The sequence below is a fragment of the Numenius arquata genome, chromosome 17 (genome assembly GCF_964106895.1).
Source record: "Numenius arquata chromosome 17, bNumArq3.hap1.1, whole genome shotgun sequence".
Taxonomy (NCBI): Eukaryota; Metazoa; Chordata; class Aves; order Charadriiformes; family Scolopacidae; genus Numenius; species Numenius arquata.
The window spans coordinates 13,988,994-14,004,781 of NC_133592.1; the positions used below are offsets into that span (position 1 = coordinate 13,988,994).

At 40.4% G+C, this 15,788-nt stretch overlaps 1 protein-coding gene across 1 annotated transcript in view; it reads right to left on the reverse strand.

The window, feature by feature from the left end:
* Positions 1-420: 420 nt before the first annotated feature.
* The window catches only part of GLP2R (glucagon like peptide 2 receptor), a 44,025-nt gene continuing 28,657 nt past the window's right edge, over positions 421-15,788 (reverse strand). Inside the window, exons 9-13 of the mRNA XM_074160112.1 lie at positions 15,421-15,490; positions 11,712-11,800; positions 9,974-10,112; positions 2,951-2,992; positions 421-759 (exon numbers count right to left, since the gene is read on the reverse strand). Coding sequence (XP_074016213.1) covers positions 421-759; positions 2,951-2,992; positions 9,974-10,112; positions 11,712-11,800; positions 15,421-15,490 — 679 coding nt within the window. The remainder of the gene's footprint in view (positions 760-2,950; positions 2,993-9,973; positions 10,113-11,711; positions 11,801-15,420; positions 15,491-15,788) is intronic.

Genomic DNA, 15,788 nt, shown 5'->3' on the forward strand with positions numbered 1-15,788 from the left:
TACACATATATATCTATTTATGAAACACAGCTATGAAAGAGAAAACAAACAACTTCTCTGTCATGTGACTAGAAAGGCAGTTGAGCATGGATGAAGCTGCTGGGACACAACGTGTATGTCCAGAGTCTACTCATTTCCAGAATACATCATGCTCCCCTGTGTATATCTCTTTGAGCACCAGTTATGTTCCAGACTGGTCACCTCAAACCATTTTTTGATCCAGCAAATCTCTTCTATCCCAGCCACACAGGTTAGCAACATCCAGATCAACATTTTTCTCAGACTAAAAAAACTGGGACAGTTGTGATGTTAACTGGTTCCTCCTTGCATTGCACCCCACAGAGATCTCTACAGTCTAAAGGTGTGAGATCTTTCAAAATACTGTGGCTGTTGGAAGGAGTTGTCCTAATAGACAGCTTTCTAAATCTCACTTTCTTCAAAGACTTCCTCGGTTGTCTCTCCAGTGGTGACTTCTCCTTCGCTGCTGTCTGACATGCTTGCCCGTGGACAAGATGGGAGAGCACAGCCTGGTTCTGTGCTGAGATTTGTCCTCTGCTTCACTAGGACCTGATGGAGCTGCATGCCCCAGGGCTCTCTTGCCTCCAGGCACAAGTGGTGTTTGTTGCCGAGGTGTTGTTTCTTTTGTTTCTGTGAACATTTCCTGAGGTATTTTATGTTTTCCCCAAGAAAGCAGAGTTTACAGCCAAGAGGATCTGCCAGCAGGAAGCGGGACCACTGCTTCTGTAGTTCTGCCTTCACCTGGGGGGAGAAGAAAGCAGTTTGTCGATGGTGATGACTTGTGACCACCCTGCAGTCCACGAACCCAAATGCTAGTTGTAAAATGAGAAGGACTGTGGAAGTGCTGAGCTTCCTGACCCCTTGGGGTGCACCTTGCACCTGGCAACTTCCTTGTAGGATAGAAACAGACTTGTTTGCTAAGTCAATCTTAGGAGTCCACCCTCTTCACTCTAACTCAGGAAAGTTTTTCCTAGCCCCTGAATACACTGTGGTCCTGATGCATGTGTGTGGGAGAGCTCAAGTGACTTTCATGTTTACAGCTTGATGAAGTGAGGAGGAGGAAAGTCCAAGGTCTGTGGAAATAAGGACCTTGCAGCTTTGCCAGAGTGTTGTGCTTGGATATCTGGCTTGTTTTGTTGAAGCTTTTTATCTGGCAGCCTGCCTTAAATCCTCAGCACTGTGTGTCCTGCTGCCTGCAGGATCCGTGCCAATGCTGCAGATGGCGGGTGGACGCCAGGCCCCCACAGAGGAGTGAGACATGCCCTCACTGACCAACAGGACCTTTGGCCTGAGTGCTCCACTGGACCAAGAGGTAGAAGTCCAAAAGAGCAACTTTTAATGACTGATGAGAGATGCTAGCAGTTCTGTACCCTTCACAAATGCTAGACAAGTACTCCTATATTGCAGACAAGTGCCAGATCTCTTTTTTATTTAAACAGTTCCAAAATTGCTCCAGATTTCCTCGTTAAATATTAGGAATATATGTTCCTAACATACATTTTGTATAAAGTCCTTCTCATTTGTTTCACTGGTGCCTTTAAGAAGGTGTCCAATTTAATGTACCTTTGTCAGTGTAGTGTGTCCCATGCCATCTGGCTGTGCCAGGCTCTTAAGTGCTACTGACACTGGGTACATGCCTGTTTATTGCAAGCAGTGGAGCTGTGCACCTGGATCAAATGTAAGGCAGATACAGACGGTGAGATTCAACTTAGAAATCATTTAACATTAAGTGAGACTAATTCCACAGCCTACATAGCATCATTTTCTGAGGTAACTTGTAGCAAGTCAGTCTGATGAGGCAAAGGCAGCATGTAGCTGTGATGGTAATGGAGGCACTGGGTTGTATGGGTAGGAGCAAAGCATGTAGATAAGAGAGGCGATTGCTCTTCCTAAGTCAGTAACTGTTAGACTACCTCTGAATACTACATCTAATTTGGGGCCCCCAGTGCAGGAACTATGCTGATAAGCTTGAACTAAGCTTGAACTTATCAACAGAGATCAGGGCTGGAGCACTTGCCCTATGACGAGAGGCTGTATGAATGGGGCTTGTTCATGCTGAAGGCCTAAATACTGCCTATGCAGGCATCATGATGGAGCCAGGCACTCTACAGAGGTGCTTGGTAGGGACACGAGACAGTGATCATAAATTCAAATAAATAGGGGAAGTTCTAACAGAATATATGGAAAAGCTGTTTTCTCCTGAGTACAGTGAAGAACTGAACAGAGGACCAGAGAAGTGGTGGAACCTCTGTCCTTGGTGGGGGGATTCAATGCTCAGCTGGACAAAACCCCAAGCAGTCTGGTTTGAACTCAGTCTTCACCCTACATTGGCAGGAGGTTAGCTTTCTCTGCCGTCATATACTTGCATAAGAGCCATCACTGATCTGCCCAAATCCTGGCATGGGGCAAGTTGAGCCCCCAGCTGTCCCTTGAAGCATAGCAGGAGACAACTTCCAGACAAGGAATCCCCTCACATCAAGTTTAGGGATGTCCTGAGCAGTGTATGCATGAAATTATTTTTTCAACATGTTGCTTTGTAAGATATTAAAGCACCCCAAATTTGGTCACTTCACATGGACTTTAGGGGTAAACTAAGAGAGGGTTTAGCCTGGTCAAACATGAAGCCTGGGATTCCAGATGATTAAAGAAGGGGGGTTTAGGTGGCTGACTGGAAAACTCTACTGGTATTTCATACACTCCAGGGTGTGTGCATCCACAGTGCTAAAGCCACTCAGGCTTCAGTGGAAATACCTTTCATTTGAATCCCAAACCTGTGAGAGGTCTTGTGTCTTTGCACAAAACAATTATACCAGTTCAAAAGAATGCACCCATGCTCTCAAATAAGCAGAACTAGTTAGTGTCTTCATCCTTCTTGGTGTCATTAAGAGACTTTACTAATGAACTAAAAACTTTTCTCAGCATTGTCTCTTACCTCTCCATTAGCAAAGCAATATAAAACTGCTACAAAAAACCCCTGTAACAGAAAGACAGTAAGAGGAAAAAGTTAGAGCGTACAGGAAAAACCTGAAGTTTCGCTTTAAAGATGACAATGGCATCAAAGCCATAAGTATAAACAATGCTTTTTAATTTTCAGAAAGGAAACTAGTTGCCTGTATTTACTTATTATTGAAGCACCCACTAATTTGTTTTCACATGGTCTCTTAGCAAAGGTAGGGCACATTTGGTGCAGATGCTGAAGAACAGAGGCTGTAGAATCTAGTTTGATCTTCCATGTTACATTCATTTTGTTACCACAAAACTTTTTTTCAAACTAATGCTGTTATACTGTGACTGCTGTTATTTCTAAACATAGTACAATAAAGAAATGCAGCTTGGATTCTTATATTATCTTGTTTGAATTTGTGAATGAGACTACTGAAAGGGATCTCATTTGGGTGCTTTTTAAATATTAGTGATATATCAAGTGATTAGTGCTAGTTTAAGGCTCAGCTGTATTGTTATGGCTATTCTGAATTGCCATTTTCCCTTGGAAATTGATTTAAATAAGCATATTTTTAAAAAATTAATTAAATCCTAGAGATAAAACCTGTTTCAAACCAACCCTCAAAGGACTCTTTCCATTTTCCTCCTCTCTGGCTGCATTTGATCTCAGATCAAAACAACTTACATGCATGCATCCCAGACTATCAGTCTGGCACAGATATGCAGATTTATTACCATTGCTTCAGGAAATGCACTTCTTCTCTTATGTCTAAACACATCTATAACACAAATTCTGATGAAGAGAATAAATACTGTTGACTATCAGTACCAAGGCAATGTTCATACCACAAGTAAAAACGTGTGATAACCATATATAATACAGCTGACATCATTCAATTGTTTTCACACTCATTCTTTTCCAGAAATATTTCTGGTTTTCTCAGACAAAAGCTTAAAAAGAAATTCACATGCATAGCCTGTTGTGCCTACTGTTAATTTTCTAGCAATCCTGAAAGGCTTGGAGCCATTATTTCCTTAAGCATATGTGCAGTAAGTGTGAAAAAGAACAGTTTATCTGCCACACCAGTGGAAACTGGAGCAGGAGAAATAGCAATCATAGTTGCTTTTTCCACATATTTTACTCCTACTGTATTTCATGCTTCACCTGGATTACAGTAGCAAGATATAGCTAATTTTGATGTGTCATTTATTAATGTAACTTTTAAATATCCTCTGAATCTGAATTATTCCAAAGAAATATGCAAAAAAATCATAAAATATTGTGGTCGAGTTTATAATAGATGATATTTTACTATGGCAATGAAATTTAGAATAGTAGTTATAGAAGGGTCATAAACCATGTAGAGATGTTCTGATGGATAAATACAAATTTTGTAGCTTAAAAAGCAGCTTTTTATGCAGAACTGCTTCTGCACCTGGAGATCTCTTTTTGAGGGAGAAAGTCCATGAAAATGTCTCTACTGGGTAGGGTTTTTTGTGTTCTCAGTATGAGCTATAAATTTGTCCTCACAGGTACCATGAGCAGAAATAAGTTCTAAAGTACATGGGGCTGTTAAATCCCATGATTGCTAAGCCTGATGATACACCTGCCAGAAATTAGCAACTCACCAGTTTAGGAGAGGACTTTATGAATACTAGTGGCACCTCTGTGCTGAATATGTTTGTAAATCCCTACATGAATTTAGTTCACTGCTGCTGCAAGACCAGAACATGCAGTGACAGGCAGAAGCACTGTAAAATCATACCAGAAAGTGGAAAATTCAGTTGATTATTCTTTTTTGATATTCATTTTATATCCTGATTTCTTTAATGCTTCTTCATATCCATATTGCACATGGAAAATAAAGAGGTGATCGGTGACAGCCAACATGGCTTCACCAAGGGCAAGTCATGCTTGACAAATTTGGTGGCCTTTTACAGTATTGACACAGCCTTGGTAGATAGGGGGAGAGCAACAGATGTCATCTACCTGGACTTATGCAAAGCGTTTTACACTGTCTCACATGACATCCTGGTCTCAAAATTGGAAAGGCCTGGTTTTGATGAATGGACCACTCGGTGGATGGGGAACTGGCTGGACGGCCACACTCGAAGGGTTGTGGTCAATGGCTCGATGTACAAGTGGCACCCAGTGACTAGTGGTGTTCCTCAGGAGTCAGTACTGGGACCAATACTGTTTAACATCTTTGTCAGAGACATGGACAGTGGAATTGAGTGCACCCTCAGCAAGTTTGCCGATGACGCCAAGCTGTGTGGCATGGTTGACATGCTGGAGGGAAGGGATGCCATCCAGAGGGACGTGGACAGGCTTGAGAGGTGGGCTTGTGCAAACCGCATGAAGTTCAACCAGGACAAGTGCAGGGTCCTGCACCTGGGACGTGGCAATCCCAGGCACAAATACAGGTTGGGCGGAGAATGGCTGGAGAGCAGCCTTGAGGAGAAGAACTTGGGAGTGTTCATGAATAAGAAGCTCAACATGAGCTGACAATGTGCACTGGCAGCCCAGAAAGCCAACTGCATCCTTGGCTGCATCAAAAGAAGCATGGTCAGCAGGTCAAGGGAGGTCATTCTGCCCCACTCTGGTCTTGTGAGACCCCACCTGGAGTACTGTGTCCAGCTTTGGAGTCCTCAACACAGGAAGGATAGGGACCTGTTGGAACGGGTCCAGCAGAGGGCCACGAAGATGATCAGAGGGATGGAGCACCTCTGCTACGAAGACAGGCTGAGAGAGCTGGGGTTGTTCAGCCTGGAGAAGAGAAGGCTCTGGGGAGACCTCATAGCCGCCTTCCAGTCCCTAAAAGGACTCCATGAAAGCTGGGGAGGGAGATTAGATACTAGGAAGATATTCTTTGCTGTGAGTGTGGTGAGGCACTGGAACAGGTTGCCCAGAGAAGCTGTGGATGCCCCATCCCTGGAGGTGTTCAAGGCCAGGCTGGATGGGGCTTTGAGCAACCTGCTCTAGTGGGAGGTGTCCCTGCCTAGGGGGTTCGAACTACATGAGACCTTAAAGATTTAAGGTCCCTTCCAACTCTAACCATTCTATGGTTCTATGATTCTATGATATCCTTTTTTTTTTTCTTAGTACTTGGAACTTCATACTTAGAAATCTTTCCCATATGCCATGACTTCTAAGGCATACATTTTTAAAATTATTACAGTGTGAGGGAAAAAGAAGAATCAGAAATTCAGAATAAATGTTCATTAGCATAATATCCAATAGGAAATGATAGATGCACATGTAAGCCTCACAATTGTTGTTCAATTCTACTGACAATGGCAACATGATAAATTATTCATTAAAAACTCGGGTTTATCCCCCACAAACCAGCATTTTTTTGTGTGGCTAATAATTTGCATGTGCCATTGAGTGAAGATGTTTAGATTGCTCTGCTTTCTAAAGCAATGCATCCTCATATCTACAGCAGAACTCATATTTAGAATTTAATTTTGTGCTTCTTGAAAATGTTTGAGTTAAAACCTCCAGATGAGATCCCAGAGGTAATTGTTTTTCTTTAACAAAACAGTTTAACTGCTTTTTAAAACTACTGAGAAGATTTACAGACTAAACAAATGTAATTGTGTACAGTTTATGTGCTTTTTTTGCTAATCCCTTCACAAATAATGCTGTAGCTAAAAAAGAGAATCTGCAATAAACATTGGCTAAGATCTTTGGGTATTTTGAAAAGAAGTTTTGCTTGCAAATTGTGCCATGTAGCCGAGCATGTGCATATTCCTCTAAAAGGAATGAAGTTTGTGTTTTCTAGCAGGCATGAGTAAACTATCTTCCATATCAGATTTCTTTGTACAAGCCAGTAAATAAAAATTTCACTTAAAATGATTCTGTATTTCTTAAAATAACATCTAGTCACTGCAACTTCTCCAAGTAAGGATATGTTTAACTGAGGACGATGTACTTCAACACCATGTTAGCAGGCCCCCTTAGGGTGTTAGCTCTGCATGAACTCCCTTCTGCCTGCCTGGACATTTTTCCCGTCAGGCTGTAGTGGAAATTTTTCATTAGAGCCTCAATAACAGTGTCAAAGCAGTGATGCATACATACAGGTTAAAAACAAGGATCACCATAAATTGTGGGGAAAATGCACTAATGTTTTGATGACTTCATGTCTCAGACTGCAGAAGAGGGCAGAAGTATGTCAAAGTAGTGAGTTAGTGAGTAGTAAAGGCTTGTAGCCAGAGGTATTGCTGAGTACCTCATTAAAGAAAAGAGATCTGGAAACTGCTGTCAGCCAAGATACTGCTGGAGCTACACTCTCATTCCTTCATTACCTTGACTTTCTGCCTACTTACACACAACTAAGGTAGGGTGATTGAAGAGGAGACAAGTGCATAACCTTCTCTAAGACTCTGCTGACTGTATAGGTGAGAAACTTCTTCTCCACCTGCAGACACTACCCCATCTATCTGTTCCACCCACATGAGTGCTCTGACGTTTTCTCTTAGTCTAGAAATTTGTTCATGAGTACAGTACTTTTTGTGAGTGTGCATACAGGAGGCCATAGGGTCACTTTGCAGATATGGTGAATGGGCACATCCTTTAGGGAAATGGAGCCCAAATTTTGAATGAGGTCAGACATTCTCATACTTATGATTTTTTTTGTTGGATATTCTTTAACCTGAAGAACTGTTGGCAGTTCCTGAACTGCCTAGTTCTTTCAGAAAATAGCAAGAAACTTCTTTCTCTGCTCAGGAAAGTTAAGTTGCTACATGATTTACCTTGTGTGCCTTCTGAGAGAACTGGATATATGGCAACTCCATTAAAAAGAGACTCTCTTAAAATCTTAGTTAGAATTTATGAATGGCATCCCATAAGGACTTGAACTTCATGTAGTCTCCTTTTATAGTTATATGTAAGCAAAATGGGGAGAGGTCTCCTGTTCATCAAGCAGAAATGATTACCAGGAGGAAAAACAGCTTCCTATAGAGATACAAGAGTATATATGAGACACAGGTTTACATGTGTTGACCTTGCCAGATGTAAATCTCGGGAACCATGGGATGAAAATGTAGAGATGATCTTTGTATTGCTGGGAGAAAATACTAAAATTCCTTCAACTGGTAGGAACATGGCCAATAAAAACATTTAAGAGTTAGGAAACTATATTCAGTAGGGAGTTAAATGCTGTGACGCAAGGTTAAAACTCAGGCCGACGTAAGTGCAATTTTTCTCAAGTGCCAGTTAAACGCTAAGCTCCTGTATACACTGAATGGGGTGGAGGATGGGGCACTGGGCACCTAGACTAGGACTCCCAATAGCCCAGTAAATGGAAGCTGAGATACACAGCAGCGAAGAAAAAAATGACAAAGCAACTCCTTCAGTTCTTCCTTGAATGGACTTAGACATCTGTATTAAGGATCCAGCTATGTCAGTGGGTCAATGCATTTTTCTTCAAAGAAGGAGAAGATGACTGTTGTGATATAGCCCATATTTTGCTCAATAGCCTGGAAGTACAAGAAATACCTAGTGCCTCACCACAGGCACAGCCAAGACCTAAAGTAGTCACCTAGCCACCACCCTCTCTGGGCAGAGGTACATCTGCACCTTCTCTTGAAATAAGGAAGGTTGATGTCGACTACTGCCATGTCTCATGAGGCTGAGCGGAAGTATAGTATCAGTAAGGCAAGTGCTAAGATGTTTTACTCCTTGCTTCTCTCTTACTTTAATTTTCTCTTTTTTTTTCAAATTTATAGTTAGTTAATGTAAATGGTATCAACACTCAGGGTCAGGTGCCGAGGCCTCAAAGCATCCCTTTCCCAGCCAGCTACTCTAATCACTAACCCACAGATTCAGATTCTCTTTCATCCTCCTTTGTCTCAGTTCATTTTGCTTCTTTGGTTGCTCTCTTACACAGCTTTGTTTGGGCAGGAAGAAATGGTGCTGCATAAGCCTTATTGAGCACTTTCGTGGAACAGATTGAACCATCTCCTTGCTGAGGCCTATGTTGTCTCCATTTTGCAGATGTGTGCACTAATCAGGGGTCTAGTCTGCAAAAGTGGACTTTTTAACTGGTGCCTGTTCACTGAATTCATGGATTTCTATGTTTCACTTCTGATGCAATAAGTGCTTTGTTCAATTTATACTTAAACCCATGAAAGAGAAGCCCCAAACTGAAGTCCTCAAAAGGGCATCTCAGCTGACATCTTTGATGCCTATATGAAAACTATGGAGGCCTTAAGTATGTAGGTGCCTGAAGCGTGTAAGTGCATGAAGCATGTAAGCTTATCCTTCACATGCTTCTCCTCACAGTCTATGTTTTAACTCTGCTCGTTGTTCTCACAGTATTCAGATCTGCAACTCCTTTCATCAAAGCGCCCCAAATGCCATGTAGTGTACATTGAACTCCTTTTGGAAAAGGTCCTAAAAGGTAAGGACTGCCCCATAGGGCCCACTGTGTCAGTGATATGTCAGCCATGAACTGACTGCCCCAACTACCCAAGCTAAAGTGAAGCTGATCCTTGTATCTCCTGGTACAGAGTCTTGTTTGTTTTTTGTTTGTACAGTGGCACAACAACAAGGTCTTTGTAGTGAGTTTGAAATATGCTGGACATGTACACTGAAAAATATGAGTCCAGAACCAGCTCTCTCCTCAGTGTGACTGCAAAGTCAACAGATCACCTGAAAATCTTGGTAAAAAAAGCTATCCAGTGCTTTTTAGGAATTAACTTATGTGAAAAACTTCAATCCTGTTTTCAGAACAGGGGTCTGTGATGAGCTGTTACCCATTACCACAGAACACAGGACACACTTTTTCTGAAGATGTCAGGGTCCTTTTTTGGTCTTTGGGACTACCATATTTTGAATATACAGTTCGTGAATTTTTTATCTTTTCACTATAATAGCGTATTTAGAGACATTATAGGTTGGAGCATAATGTTAAATAAGAATACTGTATATCTGTGGCATGTATAGGTAAGCAACATATATATGTGGATCTATGACCCCTAAAAACAGTACTTGCAAAACAGTACTTACATGAAATGAGCTCATTGTCATCTGAATGAAAAGTCTTATATGTCTTGAAAGTCCTTCCACCTGCTCATCAGTGATGAAGGTAAATGCAAATTCATGGATCCCCAACAATGGAATTAGCACAAGTGTAGATCTTGCCAATCTTAAAAAGAAAATGTTTAATTATAGTATTTTTTCAACATCCTTGGCACAAAATCAAGAAATTCAGCTACAAAGAAATTATTCCAGAAATATTCCCTCAATATTCTGAGTCTGTAATGGTATTAGTAATCTTGTGATTTTGAGGACAAAATCCCAGATTTCAATTTTGGAGCATACTACCAGAAAGATCTGTACAGGAGACAATCTTGGCTTTGGGTTTAAGGTGAAAAATTAGCGACAAGAAATCGAACAGGTAGGTCACTATCATCAAACATGCTGCTAAGTAACTGAAAAATATTTACATAGCTAAATATGAATGATCTGTTAACAGGTTTCTTAGACTCTTAGACTTTCCTATCACTGTTTAAAACTCTATGGAGCTGCATAGAAAGTTTCTGTGGTACTGTGAGAAGTCACCTACTTTTTAAAAAATGCACCCAGTATAATCATTATGAAAGAGAATCTTCTTTAACAAGTCTGGGAACATGTTTGCATAGATAAAAGAAGAGATCTCAAAAGAAAGTGAGTTCTGAGGAAGACTTGCAATGTGAGGAATGGCTTGAATCTTTCAAAGTTTAGCACAGTTGTAAGCAGTAGAAAAAAAGAATACAATGAAAAACATCAGACAATGTTAAATACAGGCACTGCTGTCTGTGACTATCATCATCAATCTTCCTGTAGCAATATGGAGAATATAGCTGAGATCTTTTGGACCTTGCATGTTGAAGTAAAATGGAAATACGCTTCTTGTTGGGGATCTAATACTGGAATTTAATAGGAAGCTAGTAGTGGAATTTCCATTCTGCTCCCCGCCCCCACCCCACCCCCACCCAGTCCTGATAGACAATAAAATAATTCATCTTAGTAAGACAGGACTGTAGTAGCAGGCAGGGATTCACAATGCTTTGATTAAAGACACTAAGAACTGGAAAGAACTGGGGTGTGGAAACCAGTTCACAAATCCTCAGGTTTCCATTGATTTAAGGGCAGTTTTCAGTACACACTTATCTCCTTGCAGAGCCGCCTGCCCCTGCTGTTCTCACAAAGTGAGAAAATGTTTGTGAAAAGGTGAACTCCAGGACTTTACATAAGACATAATGTACCATTAAGACTCTGGCCAAGAGAGCCCAAACCAGGGAGTGCAAGAGTATAGGCTAAGGATAATGTTCTCATTTGGGTTTTCAAGAAGACCAGGGACATACCTGAGTCAACAGTGTCTCCATCTGTGAAAAAAGCTAGATCAGAAATGCTGATGTCATTTTGGAATGTCCCACAAATCTTTTACATCTCCTTTTCTTTTGAGGACCTTTTGTCACACTCAAGGAATAAAATGTGACGGAGCAGTAGAGGCCACAGGTGTACAGTGAGGGCACACAAGTCCTTGAGAAAATGTCCATAACACAGCACACAGGTGCTGACCTGCCTTTACTTCTCAGGTAAGAAAATGTTTGTGGATCCCGTGGCTTTCCTATATCATACTCTGAATATCTGTTACACCTGGTGGTGGTAGGTAAATGTCTGATCTACAAGGGCAAACTGGCAACCTTCTGATGATGTGAGAAAAAAAAGGGCTAGGAGTTCTTTGTTATTTGTTACATACCTGTATTTGTAGTCATGAAAGCTCATTTGCTGAGCTTTTAGTTTGGAAATCAGCATTCTGAGAATTTTTAAGAAGATGCCAAAGTTAACCTTGAAAGAAAATACATATGAATTACTTACAATAAATGCTATGACACTACTCATATAGCTATTAAAGAAAGATAAAAGTGATATCAAACACTTGTAAAACCTGTCAGCAAATAACCGGAATGCACTTGTGATCACGTCAGAGCAGAAGCAAGTTATTTCCACAGCTGCAGCACAGAGCACAGAGCAGGACTGATAGATTCCACTGGTATCAACTCTCCAAATGAGGCAGTTAACAGAGTTTATATACCTTTAAGTCATACACCGAACCATGCCAGGTAATCAAGATGTGGTAAAAAACAGCAGTGATTGCAATTCTTCAGATAAAGAGGCTCTAAACAGCCAGCCAAGGAAGCCCTGGGCATTCTTTTATGAGTAATGCACTCCTTTGTTAATTAAACTGATGACTTGGCCAAGACCAATCTGCAAATATTTATTTTCAAATGAGGCCTGCAAATGCCTATGAATCATTAACTATATCACTTTCAAAAAACAAAAGCCCCATGCAAAAAAGTTACTAAGGCTGAAAAGTTGAGAAACTTAGCATTGCCGTATTCGGTTTGATTTACGTACACGTTATGATACATGATCTTCCAGTACAAAATTACATTTTAATTTTAACACAGAACTTCCTCATTTGGGGGATGGACAATTATTCAGGACTACTTTTCTTGTCTTCTTTTGATGTTTAGGTATTACTGCTGGAGCCCTAGTTCTTGTTCTATATAAAGAATTGACCACTTTTCATGCTGTTCTCCTCAAATATGCACAGATGTAACTTTAAAACATCACAGGGTGATAAGTGGATGTTATTCCCTTAAAAAAAAAAAAAAAAAAAAAAGACAACAAAAGCATAACTAGATGAAATAAATGGAGGTCCAAAGTGGAAGATCTGACCAGTTAAAGGTGCTTTGGTTTGGTTTTGCAGAGCAATTAGCATTAACATCACGTTACTAAGAGTATCATACTTGTTACTTTGACTGCAGCTGGAAGTGCCCAACCTTTGCCCCATTGGCTGCCCAGACATTTAAAAACCGAAAACCAGAACTTAGTAGACAGTTGTGAAGTTGTGATATTTTGCCTAGCATTGTGTATGAACTTGGGGAACAGAGACAGAGTTGGAAAGCAATTTTCTGAGGCAGCATTGAACTACCTTAAGCTCAGGATCTTCCTTCTTCCTGATGAAGCACCTTCTTGTCATTCACACATCTCTGTTACTGAAGAGCATGTCTTACAGACTGTTCTCCTGTTTTATTCTGCAGCATTAGTTCGTGTTGTGGGCTCTTTCAACAAATTAGGGGAGAGATAAGATGTGCACGAGTACAAGAGGGGGTGAGTTACCTTTACATGGATAACTATACTTCTGATCTTTCCTAACTTTTAGAATTTGACTTCTTCTTTCACTCTAATGTTTTCTTTTTACAAAGAATTCATCATAGTCAACACTGTAAGATTCTTCAAAAGTAGACCTAGAAAGCATTTTCCATCCAAAGTGACTTTTGTCTGGAAAATTTGGTTTATTCTAAAAATGATTTTCCATTATGAATTTCTTTTCACAGAAAACACTAAAACTTCATTGAAAATGACTGCCATAAGATTGTAATATTTTTACTCTCCATGTGTCATAGAAAAGGCAGAATTTTCACTAGAACATGGAACAAAAATCACAAAATCACAGAATAGTTAAGGTTGGCAAAGACATCTGGAGGCCACCTTGTCCAACCCTCCTGCTTAAGCTGGACCACCTTGAGCACATTTCCCAGGAACATGTCCAGATGGCTTTTGAATATCTCCAAGGATGGATACTCCATAACCTCTCCAGGCAACCTGTGCCACTGCTTGGTCACCCTTACAGTTAAAAAGCATTTCCTGATATTCAGAGGAAACCCTTGTTTCAGTTTGTGCCCATTGCCTCTGGTCTTGCCTCTGAGCATCACTGAAAAGAGTCTGGCTTCATCCTTGTTGCACCTTTCCTTCAGGTATTCATATACATTGATGAGATACCCCAAGCCTTCTCTTCTCCGGGCTGAACGCTCCCAGCTCTCTCAGCCTTCCTTATGGGAGAGATGCTCCAGTCCCTTAGTCATCCTTGTGGCCCTTTGTTGGTCTCTTTCCAGTATGTCTCTTGTACTGGTGAGCCCAGAACTGGACACAGCACTGGTGTGGCCTCATCAGTGCTGAGCAGAAGGGAAGACTCACCTCCCTTGACCTGCTGACAATGTTTTTACTAAGGCCACTTAGTAACACTTCATCTCTTTGATGTAATATGAATGCTATTATATGTTTCTGCTGGTCGTGTTCCACTAGCTACATTTTTTCTGCTCAACCCTGAAAAAATAAACCAATTATTGAGTCTTCTTTCAGAACTGGAAGGAACAGGAAGAAATTGGTTCAGATCCCCTCAGGTATGGACTTGGTCCATCTTTACCTTTCCTTTAGTTTTGGGACAGTTTCAGACTTTCTTAATGCTCTTTTTTGGCTACTGCCTCCCCTTACCTCTCAGGTCTTTTTGCTTTCTTTTCTGGCTCTTCTCTCCAAACCATTTTTTTTTTTTTTTTATAGAGATTTTCCACTGTCCTTCTAATTATTTACTGGTTTTGATGGCTACCGAGTGTGTTCCTCTGTTTCACAGCTCAGTTCCAACTATGCCCACTTTCTCTTTCACACAGTTGTCTCCAACTCAGCAGCAGCAAAACAAAGTCCACTGTTTCGTCTCTAAAGTTTTGATTTACACATCTTTTCTCCAGTGTGACAGAAACCAATGCCTTCCTTTCCAACTGATGCATTGAATGCATCAATTCCTCAATATTAAACTTTGAGCAATCCATCTTTTACTCCCTATACACATTTGCATGAGCAAAGTACATCTCTTCTCTACAACATTTGCTATCTGTCTAGCTAACCAAATCACTTATTCCTCTAATCCTTTTATGCCTTGCTGACTGTGTGGGAATATAAGGTATTCTAGACACACATCATAGTCCCACCTATCAAAATTCTGTGTTCATAACCATGTCCTCATGAGTTGTTTTGATCATGTTATTTCCATCTCTTCATTATCACTGCATTTCAGGTGTACACTTTCTTTTTTTGGTGCTTATTTAATAAAAAAAATCATAATTCAGTCTTGTCATGCTATGATTCATTTTTTTTTTCATTAGGTGAATGCTTTCTCCCCATCCATCAGTGCTTCTGTTGCTACTTCTCTGCATCCTTGTTATCAAAAGATCTTCCTCTATAGAGAATTTGGAGTTTTCTAGTGATGGTCGCTACATGATAGCACTCTCCTAAGTAACTTGCTCATTGAGAAAATGAGGTTAAAAATAGAAGTAGTAAAAAATATGAGATGCAAAAGGCTCCATCTTTGGTATAGATGGAGCTGTGCAGAATTCAATGCACAGATAAACAAACAGCAGTGTTTTGAGAGGTTGACACTGAAATCTTTGTTGTTTCTAGATAGGCAGAAAGGAAGCTATGCCCATCCATCCACAGTAAAATACTTCATTTTCAATTTTTTCTGTCTCATCTTTTCTAATCCAAGAACTGGGTTATACTTGGAGAAAGAGTCACGAAAGACAATAGCACTTGTGCTTGATATTATGCATAGATGAAATAATTCTTACTGCTATGGAAAATAGCATTGGTCCTCGGATGATCCACCAGATTCCCATGTGGTCATTTGTTCCCCAGCACCTAAAGAGTAATTTAATTACATTATTTTCATAGAAAAAAATAGGAAGCTTACATAATGCATATATTTTAAAAAGAAGGTGACAAAGTTCTACTGAAAGGTGGCACTCAGGAGAAATGCAATAAAACTGAGAGTCTCACAACAGCTGTAATTGTATGTAATCTCCAGAATGTTGAGAGATGTTTCCCTAGACTGAAAACCTCAGAAATATCTGGCAAACTCAGTCTTTGGATCCACACAACAACTGTACATGGCACCAAACTTTCATAATTGAACTCACCCTACTCAAATTTATCTGTC